This window comes from Phodopus roborovskii, unplaced genomic scaffold (genome assembly GCF_943737965.1).
Source record: "Phodopus roborovskii unplaced genomic scaffold, PHOROB, whole genome shotgun sequence".
NCBI lineage: Eukaryota > Metazoa > Chordata > Mammalia > Rodentia > Cricetidae > Phodopus > Phodopus roborovskii.
The window spans coordinates 3149781-3172586 of record NW_026126417.1 but is presented as its reverse complement, the minus strand read 5'-3'; the positions used below and the strand labels follow the sequence as shown (position 1 = coordinate 3172586).

Sequence of the window (22806 nt, the reverse complement as noted above, 5' to 3'; positions counted from 1 at the left end):
TACCCTCTTCCTTCCCATTTGGTGACTTTATGAGGAAACAGAGGAAATAGTCCATGGTAAGACACAACTTCAGCATCATTACCTCCATAGACAGATGTACCAGGAGCCCAGCTGTCCCCTTGTTGGGGGTGCTACAGACTGCTGAAGTTAGAGAGCAGATGAGAAGTAGGTTGAACAAGAATGTAGTACTTAATACATAATGGTTATTTGATAGATGTTTCCTAAATTGAATGAAATGTCCTTCCAACTGAGGAAAAATTTCCTCTAAGCAGGAACAGTGTTAGTTGCACATTGAACTTCCACAATGAAACAGGCAAAATGTGGGAATCTATCCCCGTCATTTCAAGACTTGTTCCTTAAAGTACATATAGAGAAGCCACAAAATAAATGGCTACACATAATAAGGCAGGCTTTAATATTATTAATTCAACCTTGCCTGAAAAGATTGCAGTGCCGTAAGCTGACATTGAAGCATGACATCTAAATAGCATTTGCCATGCCAGAGTAAATATTAAACTACATTAGCTGACAATCCTTAGGGAACGGCCTTGCAATGTCAAGACCGTGGAAAATGATGGGAAATCAAATTCATAGAAATTTGACTTAGATGTTCCAAATAAAATGAATCTCTCTCATTGAGTGAACGCAGGGATGATATGATAGCAAAATGATTACACAAGCAAGACAGATTGTCGCTACAAAGATGAAGGGGGTTAGATTGAAATGGGTTTCACTGTGGACTTTTATGATCACATTTATATATTCTGTCATCAGGCCATTTTCAACTGTAGTTTCTACACAGTATCCACCGAGATTCTGGAATACAAAATCATTTCAGTGGGATATGTGTGCATTCTCCATCACTAGAATCACCTGCTGGAAGCATGAACAATGTTTGTTCTCATAAGCTGTACCTCATATTTTCCTGAAAGTATAAGAATATCCTCACTAGTGGCAATGTGTAGAGACCAAAAGAATTTATAGGAAAAGGTTGGTCTTGAGTAAAATGACATGTTTAGTGACTGTTAAACATACAGTATGTTGGATCGAAAAGGGACTACACAAAAGTAGCGGGAGACACAATGGACAGGTAGGCAGAGGTCAGATGTAAAGGAGTCTTCATGGCAGGCTTCAAATGAGGTAAGAATAGATTAAGAATGATTTTCCAGGTTTCATGAAAAGCAGATGAGAGTCAAGACCAGAATTAGGCAATGTTAAAGCAGTGTGCTATCTCACGCATTTCACTTTGAGTGTAATGTTGGGGTGCTCCATTTTAGGGGCAACAACATATCCAAGAACCTCTACTCTGGTGTGAAAAATCCTGTTGAAGTAGCAATGTGGGAGACTGAGTTAAGATCACATTCTGTTCTTTATTCTACATGTTTCATATAGTTTTCCCAAAGGTCTTAGTTAGAATCACCAGAGCCAGGTTCAGGCCTATAACTACAGTTGATGCTTGGATCGGAGCCTTTCAGCAAGGCTCGGGCACATCCCAGGTATTTATTTGTTTATTTATTTATTTTGTTTTTTGAAACAGGGTCTCTCTACATATCCCTGGCTGTCCTGGAACTTCCTATGTAGATCAGGCTGACCTCACACTCAGAGCTCCTTCTGCCTCTGCCTTTTGAGTTCTGGGGTTAGAGGTGTGTGCCACATTCCTGGCCCCAGTTTTTCTTTTTTCCTTTCCTTTATTTTTGTGAATTTCAACCAGGGTCTTACACATGCTAGGCAAGTGAACTAGAACTGAACGTTGTCTACAGTCCTCTTTCTACCTTTTATTACAGGGTCATGTTAAGTTCACTAGGCTAGTCGCACTTACTCTACAGCCAAGGTAGGCCTTTAACTCATTATCCTCCTACTTCAACCTCCTGAGTATGGAGGATCATGAACTTGTGCCATCAGGCCTGGTTCACTTGCTAATCCTACAGCATACACAAACTCCCCAGGAGCATCTATCTGCCACCCATCCTGTACAGGCAGCTTCATAATGCCAACTGTTTTTGACCTCTTATATATGCAGTCATAGCTGTTATAGATGAGTGAAACTTCATTTCAAATGACAGAATGAGAAGCTTATTACAAATGTAAGAGGCCTAGACCAGCATCCTGTAAGGGTGTATATCCAAAGCCCCAAACCCTATTACTCCCAGGAATCTCCTTTTCTATTACCAGACTGTCCAGTTTACAGAAAAGGCCAAGTGAACCCACCAACTTCTCTCCAGCTCCTTTCTTACCTATCAGCCTTTTCACGAAGGTATCCCAAACTCCTCAGGCATCACCTAGACCTTGAAAATGTCGTCTATTCTCTACTCTGTTAACTAACATGGATAACAGGAAACAATAATGACATCATGCCCATGTACTATTGGTTGAAAGATAGATAGCCCCAATCCTTGTATCTTCCGGAGAGCATCACTACTGTCCAGTGAGGACAAGCTGACTGAAGTGCATGCAGGGAAGATCACATGCAACTAGTTCCTCAGCTATGAGCCATGTGGAAGCCCAGGGAAGCCAGGGCACGTGGAGTGTTCTTCCCCACAGTATGGCCAAGCTGAATGCTTCCTGCATGGTCTTTCTTTTCTGTGCAACTTCACAGTCTAAGATTCCAAATGTTCCTCCCACACTACATCTCAAAGGGAGCCCCAATTTCCTGTGGGAATACAGCCATATGTGCCAGCTATGGAGCTGAAGTAATTTCAATTTTGATTCTTTTATAATGGAAATGAAGCTAACTGGGCTGAGTACGAATGAACTGAGAGTTATTTAAAACCTCTAATACAGTCACTCCAGTAAAATGTAAGCATGCTGCCAATTGCACAGGATGGCTTTTACCCCTAGTTCTGTCAAGCTGCTTAGAACCACAATGGTTTTTTATAATTGGGTGCTAGCCTCCATGTATGTGGGAATGAAAGGACTCAGGTAGATAAAAAATGGGCTTTGGGAAGATAAAATGTATAAAGAAGCCAGAAGTGATGTGAGTAAGAGAAGTGTTGTAATGATCCTATGGGTCTGAGTTTATCTTCCCCCAGAAACCATAGTACATCATGGTACCTTGTTGCACAGGGCTAAGGCAACAAAGAAACGCGATGGAAAGGCTTCTCAGGACCAGGATCCTGCCAGTTGCATGGGAGGTTGCTTGAATTTTTTGTGTAAAGATCTTGTGGTCATTTTTCTAGTCCATGTCTACAGCAGGGTGGAGAAAAGGAGATAGAAAAGTCAGGTAGGAAAAGGCAAAGGTGGCATTCTCAGAAAGGGACTTAGAGGGTCATCAGCCACCATGAGTCACTTCTCACTTTCCATCTTCTTTCTTCCTCCCCACCTGCTGATCCCCTCATTCTACATACACCCCATGTCTTGGGAGAGAATGGGATCTTGCATGCCATTCTTCTTACATTTTCTGGTTTTCCCCCATTTATTATTTTTAGCAAGTTGGGCTGTCATAAATCAGCTTCTGGTAGCCAGAATAACTGCTAAATAGACACAAATTAAAAATCCTCAGTTGGGCAGTGGTGGCACTTGCCTTTAATTCCAGCATTCAGGAGGCAGCACTATGAGGTCAAGGCCAGCCTGTTCTACAGAGCAAACTCAGGACAGCCAATAACAGCTAATGCTACACAGAGAAATCCTATGTTGAAAAATCAGAACAAACAAACAAAAATAACAAAATAAAAAACAACCAACCACCCAACCAACCAACCAAAAATTCCTCCAAACCCTCAAGTTAGGGAGTTTGAAACAAAGAAAGAATTGATGCTACAAGGAAAGACATATGCCCAGAAGGACAAAGTGAAATCAAATAGCTAGCATGCCATGCCACCACATGGGAAATAGATAGAAGGGGACACTTGAAATGAATTTAGTAAGAAATGGGTGGGAAGCTCATTTTGTTTTAAAAATATGTGTATATATGTACATATGTGTGTGGGTATGTACATTTTAGTGCAGATGGCTGTGGAAGCCAGAGGTGTTGGATTCTCCTGCCTGATGTGGGTGCTGGGAACCAACCCCAGGTCCTCTGCAACAGCAATATGTATTAACTGCAGAGCCATCTCCCCAGCCTCTAAACTTGGTGATTTTTGATACTTTAAGTATAGGTATGAAAAAGCTTAATTTTTGTATGATAAATAAAATCTTTAAGTCAAAGTATTTCCCTGTCTTAAAGGACAGATCATAGAACCATGAATGAGTCAGGGAGGGCAGTGCTGAAGGGCTGTTTTCTCCTTATGCTTTTGAATCAGAGATGTCCTATAGAAAAATCCAGTTGTCAACCGCATACCTACCATCACAAACAGAGCCATCAATAACCCTTCATGGAAATTATGTTGAGAAACAGAAATCAAACCCTATTTCTCAGAAAATGCAAGGGAGAATGAAACTAGAGATGAAGTTCCCAAAGGAGAGAATGCCTGCCCGCTCAGAGGAACAGACATCCTGATAGCTGTGCACACATCTGTGCCGAGCCTTCTTATGCTTGGATGATCTTTTCAGAACAGTCATAAAGTGACATTGCATCCAACTGTCCATCAGAAGTTAGCTCAGCATGCAATCCTGACTCCAGCCATGCCCAGCTAGCTCTCAGCTAGGCAGAATCCAAACCTGACTGAACACTGGATAGATGAAAAGGTAGTTATTTATATGCACATCAAATGGCAAAAGTTTTCTATTTGTAGTTAACATAACTACCTGAGGATCTACTTTCAGGACAAAGCTAAGAAATGAGAAAAAAAAGGTGAGGAAGTACTAGAAACTATAAAAATCTAAGATAATGCTATGTCCAGAATTATGTTTGAATCTTTAGTGAAGTAAATCCCGTACTTTAAATAAATGCAGTCTGAGCCTCAAGCTTCCAAAGCTTAAAGTTAGAAACACACAAGTTAGAAGTTATTAGACACTATGTAGAATATACCAAATAATTACAGCTTCCTTTAGCCTATGAGCAATATTGTCTACTCTGCTGATTGTGTGCTTTCTAAGAGTTACTAGTCACCTCTTACAGACTTTATCCTTCATCACAGACAGATGTTCTTTCAGGAGGCCATCTCAAAAAGTCAAGGAGGTCAGATGTTCATATGTCACCTGGTTCAAGTCAGAGGTCTACCTGGAAGACTCTAATGGGTCTCACTTCTAGTACAAAGTCAGTTCACTGCATAGCATCTTACCTTTGATGCCCGGAAGGAGAAGGCTGTGGATTTGGTGTCTGATTTCCCCCGATCTTGTAGAAGAAGGCCTTGGTCCTCTGTCAAGGCCAGGTAGTGGCCTGTGGTGAGATGCCGGAGTCGAAAAGCCTGGCCCCACCTGATGTTGCTGCCACTCCAGCTGGCAAAAAGCACGTGAGAAATTGTATTTACACAAAACTCCATGATGTTCAACATTTATCCCATACTTCCTTTTATTAAGTTTTAAAAAGTTTATTTAAAACAATCTTATTTTACATACCAATCCCAGTTCCCTCTCCCTCCCATCCTACTGCCACAACCTTCTCTCCCCATGTCCCCTATCCACTCCTCAGATTCTCAGAGAGGGTGAGACCTCCCACAAGAAATCACAAAGTCTATTGAGTCAATGTCACTTGAGGCAGGACAAAGGCTCCCCTCTCCCTAGTATCTAGACTGGCCAAGGATGGGCTCCAAAAAGCCAGTTCATGCACTAGGGAAAATACTGCTTCCCCTGCTAGTGGTCCCACAAGATACCCAAGCTACTCAACTATCACTCACATTCAGAGGGCCTAGTTTATTCTGTACTTTCTTAAACCCCAGAGTTATGCCCTCGCCAGGGTCTATCAGGTCAAAGAATTGTCTCCTGTCTGTCTGCAACTCAGCACAGTGCTTTCCTTTGACCCCCCCTTAAAGGCAAAGGCCACGATCCTGATGGCAGGGCAGTAGATACTATGACTGGAAGTCCTGAGTTGCAAACTATCATTCTGTCTGCAAATATGCACCCTTATGCAAACTACCTCAAGATGATGGGAAGACCTCATTTCTAGGAATACTTGTATCTGGGAAGACAGTCTTTCCATTTGGTTATTGGAATTCCAGCATTTCACCATCATAAAGAGTCCTGTCTTCATGATAAACAATAAAGCAAACAAAACAAATCAAATCTACAACCACAGCAGGTTTTGCCTGCCAGGAGACAGGTAGTAAGGGATATGATAAGGAAAGAGATATCCTGTTACATCCAAAGGAGATATATTCTGCAGGAAAAAGTGAAGAATGATGGAAGGGTTGAAATAAGGAAACCTCAGGTGGAATGTCAATCTTTTCATGGCCCTTCACCAAAAGACTAACATTCAAAGGGAGTAAGGTAAATATTAGGTGAGAAATTATCCATGGGATTATTCAAAATTTATCCTTAAAGTTAGTGCCAAACTTTAAAATCATTTTACACCACTTTAATTTCTAGGAACATATGAGAATCAAAATCACACAATAAAAGGACTAAACATTTTATGTGTAGGTATCTGATGTAAGGGCTAACAGCTACAACTATGGCAGTATGTATATACCTACTCTGACATTTGAAAGATCCCTTAAACAAGAAGTCTTGAGCAAGTGAATAAGTGTGTGCCTCATTAAAGATAAATCAGCATTTCTCTCTTTCTCTCTCCTCTCTCTCTCTCACGCACACACACACAGTAATACACACACACACACACACATATATATATCTCACTTTTATGTTTAATTATACAACAGTGACATACTCCAAATAAGCATCTTCAAGAGTTTCCCAATAAACCATGAAAATGAGGCAAAAAAGGAGAGGGAGAGAAAGATGTAGAAAAGTTTCCACTATTTTCTTTTTTATCTCTAGTAGACCTTCTTTAGGGGTAATAATCTCTAATGAGAAAGAATTCTCATTTGAACACATGTTTAGGGAACACTGCCCTGAATTGTAGGGAGGAAATAGAGAAGAAACAGGTAGCAATATTAATTTCCCCTCTTATTCCCAGTTGTTTAGCTCTAACCCAACTTACCTATATTCCCAGAATAAAAGCACCTGCTCTCAACCAGATGGGCCTTCGGTATTTGGAGTTTAAAGGACAAGTTACTCACACTTTAAAAGCTGTTACTCAAGCTCATGGTTGGAAAAAAAATCAGCCTTTGTTCCTTCCACCTACGTACATTACTGTTTGAGATATTCTGACAAATGTTGTTTTCTTCACAGCTATGTGAAATTTGAATCTTATTTTACTAGCTGCCATCATGACTACCTGTCTATCTTTGTTGTTTAAATATAGCTCCTATCTGGATCCAAGACATTCACTGAAGGCTTCCAGGGATTTTATTTAATAAAATAAGGTGGGGGGGAATCTGAGGGCTTTAAGTGGTAATATCAGAGCTAACATTTGATTACCCAGGTTCTATGAGAACAGGGCACAACCAACCTTAGAGTCAATGTATGAGAGCCTGGAAATATCTGGGGACTGAGTTTCTCAGTCTCCTTTCTTCTTTCTCTCTCCATCTCTTTCTGACTGTCTGTCTGCCCCCCCCCCCAATGTGTCTGTGGTTACTTATACTCAGAGCCATAGAAATTTCACAATTTAGCTCTCAACCATGAACTTTTGGAGGTTCATCTCAAGACATATAACAAATGAAAAATATGGCACCATCTGGACCAAGTGTTACCTTATCCGAAGGGGTTCCACTCTCCATAAAGACCTGGCTCTGGTCCCAGCTCCTCCAGCTTCATAGAACACCCTCCTGTGAGCAGAGTTGTAGATCAGCACCAGTCGTGGAACAGCTCCTTGTAGGGGAGGCTCACACCAGTTCTCCAAGCCTCCCAAAGTCAGCAAAACTCAAAAGGAGGATTGGTTGTGGGTTCCTGTCTCTACTCTTAGGACAAATAAAGGCCACCTAAGGGTAGGGGACTGCACCCCATATGTAATGAACACTCATAGGTTACCAGAGGGAGAGTGGAAAAAAGGGATGCCAATCTCTCCCATTTCTTCATTGTTAAAACAGCTCAGTAACATACCATGTTACTGATAAAGAACACTCTGAGCCTTTCAGGCTTACATTTCTTATAAATGGATTTTTACCTTTAAAACACATGTACAGTATAGTGTGAATCCCTTGTCATTGCTCTAGGGAGCCTGGATAAAGCTTTGTCTCCAGCTGCCATAGTTTCCATGGTTCTATATGGTTCTATTGTTGAATGGTTTCTTTTCAGCTTAAGAACTATGTTTTCATATGCTTATAAATCACTTTTGTTTTTGGTTTAATTTTATATTCTTGAAGAAATTTCACAAACAGTCCACAGAGTTCCTGTATAGTGTCACTTGATTCCCCTCACATTGTCATCTTGTATCATCAAGATATGTTTGCCTAAGCTGAGAAGCCAATGTTTATAACTAAGCAATGTATTCAAGCTGAACACTTTATTCATATTTCATCCAAAAATTTGTGATAGATATTTTTCCATTACAGGGTGTGATCTAGAGTGTCACAATAGAGGTTTGTCCTCAATCTCTTAGTGTTTCCCATTTCTCATTGTTCTCTTACCCTTTAGAAGTTTGAGAAGTACAGAATTGGTCATGTTTTTCTAATTATTATCAAACTCTCAATCTTTCCATCTGTACAATGGGAACAAACTTATCTAGATCACTAGTTATATGAAGTAAATTGCCATACTTTTAGTAGTTGTGTGTGATGCATGCATGCATGTACACATTTGTGTGTGACTATATATAACTGTGCATGCAAAGAGGCCAGAGGAGGATGTTGAGCATCTTGTTCTTGAGGCCGTTCAAGAATGATCATTTACCTACAGTTGAATTCACCAACCTTACATCCTACCTCTGTCATAGTTTGTCTATGTCACAAAAGTGAATTATTGAATGCTTCAGAAGAATTTGGACCTAGATTTTAGGAAAAAAAAACCTCAATAGTGATTAAGAAGAAATATATATGTTCCTCATGGTGAAGTAATCTGAATTAGTTCAAAAGAAGCACATTAAAATGAAATATAGCTGTATTTGGATCTGTTAGTACTATGATCTAGGGAAAGATCTGTCAGTTTTCTGTGGTTCAGTTCCCTTGTCTGTAAAATGGGTCTAATAAGGGTAGTTATATCATGAGATGTAATGACTCAATGTGATTTTTTTAAAAAGGATGTTTAAAAAGAATGTTCATGGATATACAAAGAACTATGAAATACAAGATTTATACAAATTTTGTTTAAACATACACATTTGTAAACATGCATAGAATAACACATTAAGGCACATGAATACAACAAAATATTACACTAAACATGGTTACATTGTCAAGGTGGGATTATAGAGGACATTTTTAAGCCTTGTTTTAAATATATACTCTACCAGAAAATACTTAGTAAAGAAAATCCTACACTACTTTATAGCCATAACTCCTAGGTGTCTATGTATTGGCCAAAATTGGAAATGCAATTCTACTAACTTTGTCACTTACACAGATTGACTGAGATTTTCCCTGGGGCATCTCTGCCTTCAGCAAAAGCTGAAAGAAAAGTAGAGATGAAGTGGCCCACCTTGGGTCTCAAGTGGTCCAGCTCTGGAGCTAGCATCAGAGAACCTTCAAGCTCAACTTCTCAAGTATTCGTAAAGGTCCATTCTTCCTAAATGAGACATTCTTGCAGTTTGTTCTGTTTAATCTCACCAGGTTACCAAGGTTGAAACAAGTTGTTCCTGCTATCTTAAATGTCTGCAATAAGGGGTAGAGTGGGTGGACAACTGAGGTGCTTTTGAAAGCCTGACTGACAGATTATCCTTAGCTCCAACAGGTCATGTGACTTAGGGCATTTGACAAGCCAGAGGCAGAGCCAAAAATCTGAGTTCAGAATGTGAGATTGTGGATCTTGAGTTTCCATTCTTGGGTAATATTTCCATCAAGCCAGCTTACTCTCAGGGTTCATAGGGAAGAAAATAAATTTCATCTGGGGAGTCAGTACCATAGCATGCCTTAGTGGTTCCCAGAATCCCTTAGCATTCTCTCTATTGCCTGTTTCCTCCCCATCCCACTGATTTCAATGTTTCCAACAACCCTGGCCAGTAGAGAATTCTTTTCTCTGATAACAGACATAAAAAAAGAGGCTTACCATTCATAGTCCCTAGACAAAAAAAAAAAAAACTCAAGGCATTCTGTCACCCTGCTTTCATTGAGAATGCCAGAAATTTCACGAATTCAAGCTCCAAAGTACCCAATAGTAGCTTCTTTGCTCAATCAGCCATTCATTCTTCCTCAAAACAAAACAAAACAAAAACAAACAAACAAACAAAAAAATCAGAGACAAGAAAGTCTTCTCATCTTTGGTGACACAGTATGATATAAAACCAACAATAAGTCAGACATTTAATCCCAGAACTGAGAGGAAGATGCAGGCTGATGTCTGGGGAGTTCAAAGCCAGTCAGATCTACATAGTGAGTTCTAGGCAGAGCTATACAGTAAATACCCTTTCTCAAAAATACCAACAGCAGCAATAAAAACCACTAAAATCAAATCAATGCAAAACAAAGGTGAAATGGAGAGAAATCCTGAAACTGAATAAGGCCACATGACAAGGTCATGACCCATGATTCTAAGGGAATCCATAATTCTAAGGGTTGACTACATAGACATCACCATCAGCCACTGACTGGGATTAAGAAGGCATGGAGTAATTCATTCACAACACTCATATAAATATATGTTCAGTGTGTTTTGGACTCTGTTCTATGTCACATCTGGCTCCCATGAAGGTCTTCCAGAAAACAGAAAGTAGGATGAGACATACTGTAAGAGGCCCAAATTATCAGTAGAAAGCAAATTTCCACAGTGACATATTCAATCCCACTGCTTCTGGGTCCTTCAGCACATGGAATAAGAAATGAGCCCTACTGAGAAGCAAACAAAACTCTGACTTTCTAGGCTCCCACCTGAAATCACCATTGACAAAGAAAGCTGATCAGGATGATGCCAAATTGTCAAGATTTAGCCCTAATGTCACCAACAAAGGAAAATTAGCATAGTTGAAAAAGGATCTCGTAAGCATGACAAAAGACAAGAAACTGCTGTCACCAGATCAGACCAATTACTGTCAAAATTAAGCTGAATTTGGATGACAGGTTTGATTTTTACTTAATATGCGAGACTTATACAGTCACACAGCACAGCAATTTATGTACTCTTCCTTTGATGATAAGCAAAATAGAAATAAATCTGAAGTATATATTTACCATGTGGGTTCCTATCTTTTATTCCATAATTTTGAAACTTTTAAAAATTTTTATTAAACTTTATTAAAAAATTTACATAATATATTTGATATCTTTCTCCTACTCCAACTCTCCTCAGGTCCTCTTTACTTTCCTACCCATCCAACATCATTCTCTCTCTCTCTCCCTCCCTTTCTCTCTCTCTCTCTCTCTCTCTCTCTGTTTCTTTCAAAAAATAAACATACAGGAAAGCAATAGCAAAACAAAAAGTGAAAACCAAAACAGAAAAACTAAAGAAAATCAGTAAGTGAAAAATCATAACAAAAAACACACATGCATACAAAAACCGTAGTATCCCTTATTACTATTAGTATTTTGATTATTATGCTAAAGGAAGAAAGCAATAAAATGACTCCTTATGGCATAGTGATATACCCATAGAAGAGAGCATTGCTTAATCCTCAACAGAGAAACTTCTTGCAGTAGAAGGGAATAACAAAGAGATCCACCAACCAGATCTTTATCAAATCCATTTCCCTCAAGGTTCAGCTACCTATCCAGAAGAGGAGGCAGAAAGATTGTAAGAGCCAGAGGTGCTGGATGACTTCAAGAAACAGTGCCTTCCGGACACAACAGGGCTGATTCACATAAATTTGAATCTTTAATAAGAGCCCATTAACCAATCACTATTGGACCAAAGATAGTTCACATCAACACTACATCTAGCTACAGCCCTTGGAATTGCTCCTTGCTAAGTCCATCTTCTGTTGAATTCTGATGCCTAGTTTCTCCCAATGAGCTGGTAACAAGAAAAATGAAATCAGCCAACTCCACCTAATTATTCAGTACACAAAATGGGAGGAACAGAGATAAGCTGTCTTTCAAGGAGCAGCAATAATTTGTGCAAGCACACAACCTCCCAAAATGACTGATTTCCCTCACCAAAGGGGTGCTTCAGACTCAGGGGCAGTCAAAGACAATACATGGCTTGGGATACACTGGAGCATTGTTTTGCTTAGATTGAATAAAAACACATCAGTTTTGTGAGCAAACACTACTGTCTCGAGATTCTGGAGCTTGTGGCTAGATGAAGGTCAGTCCAACTGAGAAGTACCTATACAATTCATCTGTGGCCAAATAAATGCAAACTCTTTAATATGAGTCAACGGAGACCAGAGACAGCCCAGAAATAAAACAAGGATAGTGGCTTACCTGTGTTGAAAATCATTCTGGTCTGTAGATGGTATTGTCAAACACTCATCATGACCATGGAAAAGACGGACTACATGCCCACCAAGTAGGTATCCTATGAAAGGATGGAATTCCACCATAAGCTGAGAGAAAGCTTAAAGAGAATACTGTTCAGTGAAGGTAAATTTATGCCAGAAGTAGTTGGTTCTAGTAAACAGCAAGAGAAGTGCATTTGGGAAATTATAAAGTTCATGAATTCAGGCCTTAGGCAGAAAAGAATTCTAACACTGGAAGTTAAGTAGAGTTTCAGAAATAAGTAAGTAAAGCTAAACACCAAGTGGAAGAGTGGAAGGTGCAACCTGTGTGTCAACTGTTATCACTAAAAAACAAAAAGAAAATTACTGTTAGAAAGAGCAGGATTTTCCAGTTCCTTAAGAAGCTAATAACTCAATATCAAAATTACCAGAGAAGTTCTTACAATCTTAGTGTGTATACTTTGTGGCAAAATCCAAATCAAATTATGGTCATTGGATAGAAATGACCTGGAATGGGGTGACGATCTCTTTTTAAGAATTGTTTAGGAAAAGGCAATAATATGCTCTTTAGAGCTGCTTTAGGAGAAGGTAGTTTTCAAATGTAGTTAACAAATACAGATCAAACTTGATGGTGCATCTAAAGCAAAAAGTGGGAGGCAGAACTACTCGAGCATGTCTGAATGGGCATGTGCACTAAGTGCTAGCAGCAAGCACTTAGATTTCAGCAACAAGGAGTTTCAACAGTCATGGAGTCCAGACAGCAAAATAAAACAACGAAATTCAAGGGTGTGATGACCTATTGGTCACCCAATGAATTCCAAACATTAATTCAAGGAGCATACTAGTAGAGACAGACCTCGCTGAGTTAGCTTTCACAAAGAAATTGGATTTGTTATTCTTCTGAATTAAAAATTTCTAGGCTACTCTGTTCTCAGGAGACATTTACACTCAATATGCCCCATGTCTGTATTCAAAGTTTTTCTTTTTAAATTACATAATGATATCCTGGGGGGGGGAGTTGTCTCAAACTATTGTGGATGCTGGATTAAATCAGTAACTATGAGATTCTGCTGGGGGGAAATTGGTGTCCTCAGAGCATATTGCATGGTGATGTTCCGATTTTCCTTATTTCTCTTTTTACCTAGACAAGGAAAGATTATCTTAAACTCCCCTCAAATATTCACAAGTATTTCTCCAATAGCTAATTATACTAATATGTACAGTTGCAATTTTTCACGTTTGAATAATTATTGACACACTGAAGGGAATCCCTAATAGCAATCAAACCCTTGATTAAACTCTTTATCCTCTCTTGATGGTGAGACTATGTCTGTTAAGAGTCCATCATGAATAGTTTGTGGGCTTTTTCAATCAATATTCTCATCTGTAAAAACTGCCAAATGCTGATGTATCACAACTTTTCAGGCAAAATCTGTCAGTCTGTCTCGTGTGTGTGTGTGTGTGTGTGTGTGTGTGTGCACGTGCATGCTTGTTTGTATGGGTCACAGTCAGGAAGAAGGCATCGAGAGGAGGGCCACTAAGGTCCATGAGGGCAGGGTTTCTCTCCTGTGGATGCTAAAAGACCATTCTCCACCCAGCCCAGTGACTGAGCTGATGAGCTCTTCCCATTTCATACACACAAGGGCACTCAGCACTTCAGTGTGAACCATTTGACACGATTTGCAAACACTCCTTAATTAATCTCCATGAGCTCTCTATTGGGACTGAGGCAATTTTATTTTTGTGGCTGAAGATGAAACATTTAACATAGAGATGGGACTGAAACTTTCCAGGGAAGGACTTAAGGCAGAGAGTCTGGATTCCTGATAGCAGGGAAAGACTGAATAGATTTAAAGAGGTGTATTGATGTTTGTTTGTATGTATGTGTGTATGTATATGTGGGGGGAGGGAAACACACACACACACATACACACACACACACACACACACACACACACACACACACACACAGGGAGGAAGGGTGGGAGGGATAGGGATAGCGATGGCGATAGTGATAGGAATAGGCGGAGAGAGAGAGAGAACAAACACAGGCTCGGCAATGCTGGGCAAGTGTTCTATCACTAATAGCAAATGCCCGATTTTTAAAGGCATCTCATATTCTACCAGGAAACTCAGGGTTTTCCATTTACCAACTATTTAGCTTAACTGTGGTGCCTTCTGAAACTGGGCTATCACCTTGACAACTCACATTTCCCCCTGTTTTCAAACAACACAACGCAGAAGGGCATCCCCAGTTTGAAACCAGGAGGCTCAGGAAGAAAACTAGGGTTAAAGCCTGTGATAAGCCTATTTTTAAAAATTCAGATCTTTCTGTAAAGTGCTAGAATGGAATTCAATAACCCTTGGGTCATTGGCATTTCATTTTTCTGCTCAGCTGTAGTCTTACCTATGAGTGAACGAAGGCAAACGTTTTTATTACATAACTTGTAAAGTGCATTGACTTTGCCTATCTCCAAGACATAGGGTCTGAAAATAAAGTTGGATGACCTTATTTCCACAGAAAGAATATTTTTTATTTAAATTTGAAACAAGTTTGTTCTACATGTCAATCCCAGTTCCTGCACCCTCCCATCCTTCCATTCCCCCTACCAACCCTCATCCCGTCTCCTTTCTGCTCCCCAGGGAGTGTGAGGCCTTCCATGGGGAGTCTTTAAAGTCTTTCACATCATTTGGAGCAGGGCCTAGGCCCTTTCCCATGTGTCTAGGCTGAGAGAGTAACCCTCTATGTGGAATGGGCTCCCAAAGTACATTCGTATACTAGGGATAAATACTGATCCACTACCAGAGGCTCCATAGATTGCCCAGTCCTCCTAACTGACACCCACGTTCAGGGAGCCTGGGTTGGTCCTATGCTGGTTTCCCAGCTATTAGACTGGAGTTCATGAGTTCCCCCTTGTTCAGGTCAGCAGTTTCTATGGGTTTCTCCAGCCTGGTCTTGACTACTTTGCTCAGCACTCCTCCCTCTCTGCAATTGGATTCCAGGAGTTTGGCTCAGCATTTAGCTGTGAGTGTCTCTATAGAAAGAATTTAATGCTGATAAAAATTTCATTTATTATTTTAAGGGGTGCTCCACAAAGGTAAGTAAATATCAAAGACCTATTATATATTAATTATAAAGGAAGTTCTTTCCTGCTATGGGGAGAAGCATGGGATAGGGTGGGAAAAGCCATATTACCTTTCTGGCAAATGATCTCTTACCAACAGTAAGCATGAATAGAAGTGAAAATTTGGTGAGAGAGGGGAGGTATATATTCAAGTCCTGCATGCTTGTTGTGATAATCTAACTATGGGCACCGAAGAATTAGAAACAAGGTTAATGATGCCCATGGGGAGTCAGAATAGAAAATAATTTATACTGACATCAGAGAAAGAAAGTAGGAGAAATAAAACTGTGTGTGGATGTTGGGAAATAGCAGAAAATGTTGACATACACAGCCCAGAGGGAATGTCAGGCTCAGGACTGTGTTACAAAGGCCTACCTTCTTCGATGCTGCTTCCGGAACATGTAGGATGTACATTCCAGAGTGTTTGCATAAAGGAAGCATCCACTTGGATGTTACCATTTGATATCGAGAGGTGCTGCAGTGGGAAAAGAGAAATCCCCTTTAAAGTACTAGTCCAGAACTGTCAGAGCTTCTGACTGACATCTCAAGGATCACATTAAACGGTTCCAGGGTCCTTCAGTTCTTTCTACATAACCCAAGTGGGAGCTTTCTTTACTCAATTGTGAAGGAGCTTCTTATATGGCACTAAATTCCAGGAAGAAGGAATTTGCAGCCACACAGGTGACAGACAAGCGTTAACCTTGTCACCTCAGCTGCATCCCTGATTCTACACACTTGTAAAATGCCTACTTTTTTTAACCCACAAATGGGTTAAAAAAACAAAAAACAAAAACAAAAACAAAAAAAAAACTTCAACATTTGGAGAAAGCTAGGAGAAATCAGCTGGTAGGATAGGGCTTATGAGGAACTGCTGAGAAATTTAACACTTATCTTTGGCATTTCTCTGTCTTCAGGCATCCCCACCCTGAGCAGAGCTTGCCTGGTACCTATACTCAGACTAAAGATCTCATATGCATCTGTCAGCCTCTGTAATACCCACTGCACTAACATCTTATCCTTCCTACCTTCCTTCCTTCCTTCCTTCCTTCCTTCCTTCCTTCCTTTATTCCCTTCTCTCTCATTCCTTCTTCCTTCCTTTCTTTGTTTCAACAGGGTTTCTCTGTAGATTTGGAGCCTGTCCTAGAACTCACTCTGTAGATCAGGCTGGCCTGGAACTCACAGAGATCTGTCTGCCTCTGCCTTCTGAGTGATGGGATTAAAGGCATGAGCCACCACCACTTCGCTTTCCTTTTTTGCTTTTTTGCTGTCTTGTATTCCATTTGGCAAGAGCCAAATAATGTGATAAATTCATAATAAATGTGACTTAATTCCATCTTAGCAGTATTTGCTCAGTACAACACACTAATCTAAAAAGAAAGCCAACAGTAAAATTCCAGGCCCCATGATTGCCTCATAGGGGAGAGGTATCTTGTTCTACCTAGCTTACTGTGGCTGGGTTTCCCTTGGCCACCTAATCGTAACAGGGGGTGTTCTGAAAATGAAAGATGCTTCTGTCAAGAGGTACTTACAAGGTATCTTTCAGAGGACACACTGACGAGGATAAGGTCATCTCCAATTCGTACTTTCTCTCCTTCAGACCTCTGTTTGGAAGCAGGATGTATGGTCCACCAACAGGCTTCTCCTACATGATGGCTTCATGAGTTAGTCGCTTTATCCCAAAAACGCAGTGACCCTAACAACTCTGCCCCATATTCCTTCCTGTTGACACACCTCTCCCTTCTCCCCAACTCTCTTTGCTTCAATTTCCAGTTACCTACAACCAGCCCTGTTGTCAAATGTATACTCTTGACTATAGTTTTCATTTTCCATGAAGACAGAAAGACACAATTTGGGAAAGATTATTGCAGGTCAGTAAGTACATACAGAACATACAGTAAATACATACAGGCTGAATATTTTAATAGATATAGGACATGATTTTATTCACACTCCCTTTTACATCTTTCTTAAAAGAATTTATTTCAAAGTATGTTTTGGTGGTACACGTGGAAACAAGGAGATCAGAATTGTAACTAACACAATGAAGACCAGAATTGTAACTAACACAATGGAGAAGAAACCATGGACTTACAAGCATGGCCTGCTATGAATAGATTACAGCAGGAAAGTGCTTGGGCTGAGGTAAAGATGGTTTGTAAACAGGAAGAACAGCTAAAAGGTTTTAAGGACATTTAAGCCCCAGATCCCCTCCCCATCCCACACAAGCAGATGACTCTTCCTCCTCCAGGCTACAGCAGAATTGTGGAGTTGCAAAACACCAAGGGTCTGGCCTTGGAAATTCTGAGCCCTGCTGAGCCCTGCTGAGAACAGATAACTCCAGTTTAGAAATAGTGATTAGAAACACCCCAACTTCTCTCCTTTTGCTGCTATCCCTCAGTTTCTAGATGGCCACCTGCAAAGCTGAGTGAGTCTTACCACTCCTCAGATTTGAGGACTGTGCTTTAGGGAAGCCAATGGACCAAAGGTAAAAGCTACCAGAGTTTGAGACTCTCTGATGCTCAGGGCTCTGAAAGATAACCCCAGAGTGCGGATTGAGAAAAGCTGAGTTTCAGGCCAGTTTCCTATTATCTTTTATGATCTTGGTTTAAATATAAGCAAAGACAGGATTGCCTCTAATATTGATATCATGAAACAAACAAACAAAAATGGCAAAGGGGGGGGGCAGGGACTAGAAAAATCAAGAATTGCAAAGAACAAAAACTTTAAATAATTTTATAAGTAACATTAAACCCAGAAACCATCATGAAGATTCCCTTAAGAGAAAAATAAAATTACTCTAATTCTAAAGAAAAATAACATAATTGTAGGCAGTTGAAAAGTCTTCCAAAAAGAACACAGAAAAATAGATTAGAGCAGAGCAGAGCAGACAGAGAGAGAGAGAGAGAGAGAGAGAGAGAGAGAGAGAGAGAGAGAGAGAGAGAGAGACATAAGCATTGTGGTACACACCTTTAATTCTAGTGTTCAAGAGGCAGAGGCAAGTGGATTGCTTCGTTTGAGGCCAGGCTGATCTACATAGAGTTCTAGGGTGACAAAAAAGGAAAGAAAGAAAAGAAAAGGACTTAGAATTTGAGATTTCGGAAATGAGAGGAGATACGGGACAGTAGGGGTTGGAAGGAGAGGACATGTGACAGGTTTGAAGAGGAAAATATTGTAATTCTATTACAATAAAATTCTAGATAACAATCTAGAGGAATCTCCAGAAAGCAAGAAAGAATAAGGGGCATTAATAAAGAAACAAATAATATCCCTAAAACTTTCCCAGTATTGGAATAATAAATGTCTGCAAATAGAAAAGGTCCCCAGAGTCCCTTGCATAGTTAAGCATCCACCCTAAACTGCATCCTCTTGAGACTGCACAACAGGAAGGATACACAAGACATGCTATGGAATATCAGACATTAGAGAAAAAAAAAAAAAAGAGCTTTAGAAAAACAGTCACACACAAAACATCAGGAATCAGAACAAACTTGTCTCAGCAGCCAGAAAAAATACTTTTAATACAGAATTATACTATGAATTACTTATGAATCCAGGATGAACAAACCTATAGATAATTTGGTACCTGCATGCATCTTTTCTGTGAAAACTACTATATAAAGTGGTTCAACAAAATAAAATAGCAAACCATGGTGTAGTCAAGAGGAAATAAAATCTAGAAGAGGCAAAGTGAAGTCCTTAAGTGATGGTGGATATTTCTAGGAAGCTGAAGAGATAATATGACTGATTCTAAAAATTCAGGAGCATTTTTGGATCAATGGGAAAGCTTGGAAGTGAATTCATGATTCAGCCACAGAAGACAAACCATGACAAAAGAAACCTGACTACAGTACATCCTGTGGGTTATTTATAAATATGTGATAGTAATTATAACAATGTAAGTTGCTGGCTTGATTTTTCCATAAAAATGATATGAACATATTGAAAATGTAAGCAAGAAGAACAGTAAAATGTAGAATGCAAGACTTAAGCTTTATCAGGATATGAATAGATAAAACCTAATCTTGAAAGAATAATGAAATGGAAGTATATACATATATGTTTTTTCATAAAAAGCAGCAAGCAATAATAGGAGAGCTGAATGCAGGTGCCTGAGGCATGAATCTACAGTAGGGAGTAAACATTTTTAATAAACATAGAAGTGTCACTTATCTATTAAAATTATGTGTAGGTATTTGTCTACATTTAATAAATGCACTACAAGAGAATTTGACCTCTACATTTGAAGTGAAAATGATCAGACTACCTAGTAAACTCTGTGGGCTCTGACAGAGTATCCGGCGCGAAGAGCACATGAACAGACACACACAAAAGTGAGAGGCCCTTCTCTGCCACTTTTCTTGTCCTTGGAGTTGTTTTCTGAACTCCTAGGTTGTGCCAGTCAATGGCTCCAAAATTCAAGACAGCACTTAAAAATCCATGTCCTTATACACCTAAATGCTAAATCTATGTTAAAGTAGTAGAAACAAAAGAAAACTTTAAAAGTATGAAGAACCGAGTAACCAACTCAGTTGTACTGATTATCTAGCTTGTTAAGTCTAAGAATTTATCAGTCTGTAAGGGGGAAAGTCCAGACCTACTGTTGAAACATCCTCTACTGGTTGCTGAGGGTTGGCCTGCGTTTTCACAGGTTTCTGTGCTAAGGATCATTCACAGAATTGTCTGGTAAGGAACTAGGATTCTATCCCAGAAGATCTCGTGTGACTCTCCTTTATGATAGGTCTCATCCCATAAAACCCTGAATGTCACTGGGGGAAACCAGTGTGTTCTCCTGACTCAAGGGGAACATGAGCAGAGTAGGTCAAGGGCGAAAGAAAACCAAATTACTTTGGGACCTGAATTTGCATGCAACCAGTCACCCCTTTTCTATAGGTCCACACACAGGTCAGCTTCTGAGCAGCCAGTTTGGATGTGCCCAGCTCAGTTGTCTACTAGGTCTGCTGTCCCCGATGTCCCTACTAATTCTGATTTCAGGGACTCAGAAAATAACTTCTGAGATGAGGATCTCATCTCCTCCTTTTCATTAGAGATTCTCATAGTAAATTAAGTACATTTTCTGAGCTCTTTACTAGAAAATGCTATTTTTCCATTCTTCTCCAGTATTCAGAAACTATAACATTGTTTCATGGCTATAAATAGAAGGACTATATATGACTTCTGATTACATGCTATAAGATTGGCATCTGGCTTATCCAGAGAGGCCAACCTACATTTGCAGTGTGACATTCTACTCAATTTGTGATTTTTTAGCAATGATTGACAACATTTTAGAGGACACTATACCTAAAGAAAAACACAAGCTGAAAACAAAGAACCCTCAAGTCTGATTCTTACAGGATCTTACTTCAGGGGAAAAACGCTTACAACAGTCAGAGATAGACCCTGACTTTTCCTGTGTACACGGGGAGAAAACATCATGATGCAGACCACAGCAATAGCAGGTTCAGGTGGATAGGAACTATTATTGTTTTCTGATCATCACAAAATCAGATAATCTGAACCATTATTTAATACATTAGCCTCATTTCAGAGCAACAACATAGACTTTTATCCTTCTTTGGAGATACAACATTGGAACTTTCTTCCTGTTAGGGCAAAATGCCATACTGTTAAAGACTATATTCCAAACAGAATTTCTGTAGTATGCTAAGTGATATTACTTCCCTGGTCTCTTTTTCCACAGCCTGGTTAATTTTGAAGCTCTAATTTTAGTTCATGTTCTATTCAGTATCCTTCCAGCAAATCTCTACTCGGCGTAAATCCATTAGAATCTGTTTCTGTGGCTTTCGACCACACTTTTTAATTGGTATAGTCCAAGCTCTATCTGGAGCAGAAATTCTATGCGCAATACCCTTGACAGATGGTCAGATTGTCTGTACATGTTTCCAGCCACAGGGAACATGCTACATCCCCTGGTCCATTCTTCCTTTGCTAGTTAATTGCAGATATTACAAAGTGTTTCCCTTCACTGAGGTGATATATGTTTCATTTCAACTTCTATCCACTTCTCTGTTGGCCTTCAGAATAGCTCCAAGGAAACAAGCATATTCTTGATAGTGTAACTTCTTACATATTTGTAGATAGTTTTCCTGGGCCTCTGTCCTTCATTTATAGGTTCCAGAGAGAGAGAGAGAGAGAGCTGCCATTATCTTGGCCACCACCTATCTTAGTGCCGACTTCTACAGGGACTTGCAGTGTAGGTTAGACTGTCCTTAAACCTACTAAGTAACCCAGGCTGACATTGAACTTACAATTCTCCTTTCTCAGTCTCCCCAATAGCAGGATCAGAGGCATGTGCCATGTCTGGCACACACACACACACACACACACACACACACACACACACACACACACACATTCACATACATACATATACACAAAATGGGAGTGGCTTCCAGTGTACTTGATACTTTGTAGAAGAAAAATGACACTGGATTATTTAGTATGAAATTTAAGGAAAAATCCCTCTTTTTGAACTAATTCAAAAGTTTTAAGTTTAGATCTAGTATACTGACACTTCTTTATCATTATTCTCTCAATTATTTGTCAGTTGTCTCTGTCGTTGTTATATACTTTATGGCAAAACAACATTCCTCTACTTATAGAGAAGTATTTTTTTTGCTTAAAATACTACAGATAAAACCAAAGTAATTTTTATAGAAAAATACACCATCAATACATGGGAGAGACACTGGAATGCCAAAACTGAGGCTGGTGGGCGTCACTGACTGACATTAGGGAAACTAACCTGGGATGACATTTTTGCACAGTACAAAGGCCTAATATAGACATCATATTTCACCGTTAAGCCCTAACAAAGTGACTTTTATTTGTTTCTTAGCAGTTACTCAGTACCTATAGTCCTCAAGAACTAAACTGTTTATTTACAATAGCAAGTGATGAAAACAGTTTCCAGCACCCAGGCTACTCTCCCTGCCTTAGACTCCTTGTTTTCATATGCTTCTCATGTCCTCCCTTGAATCATCCTTAAAAAAACCTTTTTTTTTAAAAAATCAGTTTTGTCTTCCTTGACCTTGCCAATGTGGATTTCCAAATGAATAACATATCCACCGTCTTTCTCAAAAGTCCTTAGCACAAGCTCTCACTGGCTGAAGCTGGGAATAACAACTTACCTGTGGCATGTTCCCGCAGACCTACATCAAAGGCAAGTTTATCTGTCTGGGATCTTGAGGTGGTCAAGCATGTTAGATACTGTGGAACAAGAGCAGAGGCTAGGAGTCATACCCTTCCACCAGGTCCCAG

The 22806-nt window shown here is 39.7% G+C and overlaps 1 protein-coding gene across 1 annotated transcript in view; it reads right to left on the bottom strand.

Annotated features, from left to right (window-relative positions):
• The window catches only part of Ryr3 (ryanodine receptor 3), a 506993-nt gene that overhangs the window by 276574 nt on the left and 207613 nt on the right, over positions 1-22806 (bottom strand). The window contains exons 5-10 of the mRNA XM_051183787.1: positions 22677-22755; positions 17055-17167; positions 15901-16000; positions 12387-12480; positions 7629-7703; positions 5160-5316 (exon numbers count right to left, since the gene is read on the bottom strand). Coding sequence (XP_051039744.1) covers positions 5160-5316; positions 7629-7703; positions 12387-12480; positions 15901-16000; positions 17055-17167; positions 22677-22755 — 618 coding nt within the window. The remainder of the gene's footprint in view (positions 1-5159; positions 5317-7628; positions 7704-12386; positions 12481-15900; positions 16001-17054; positions 17168-22676; positions 22756-22806) is intronic.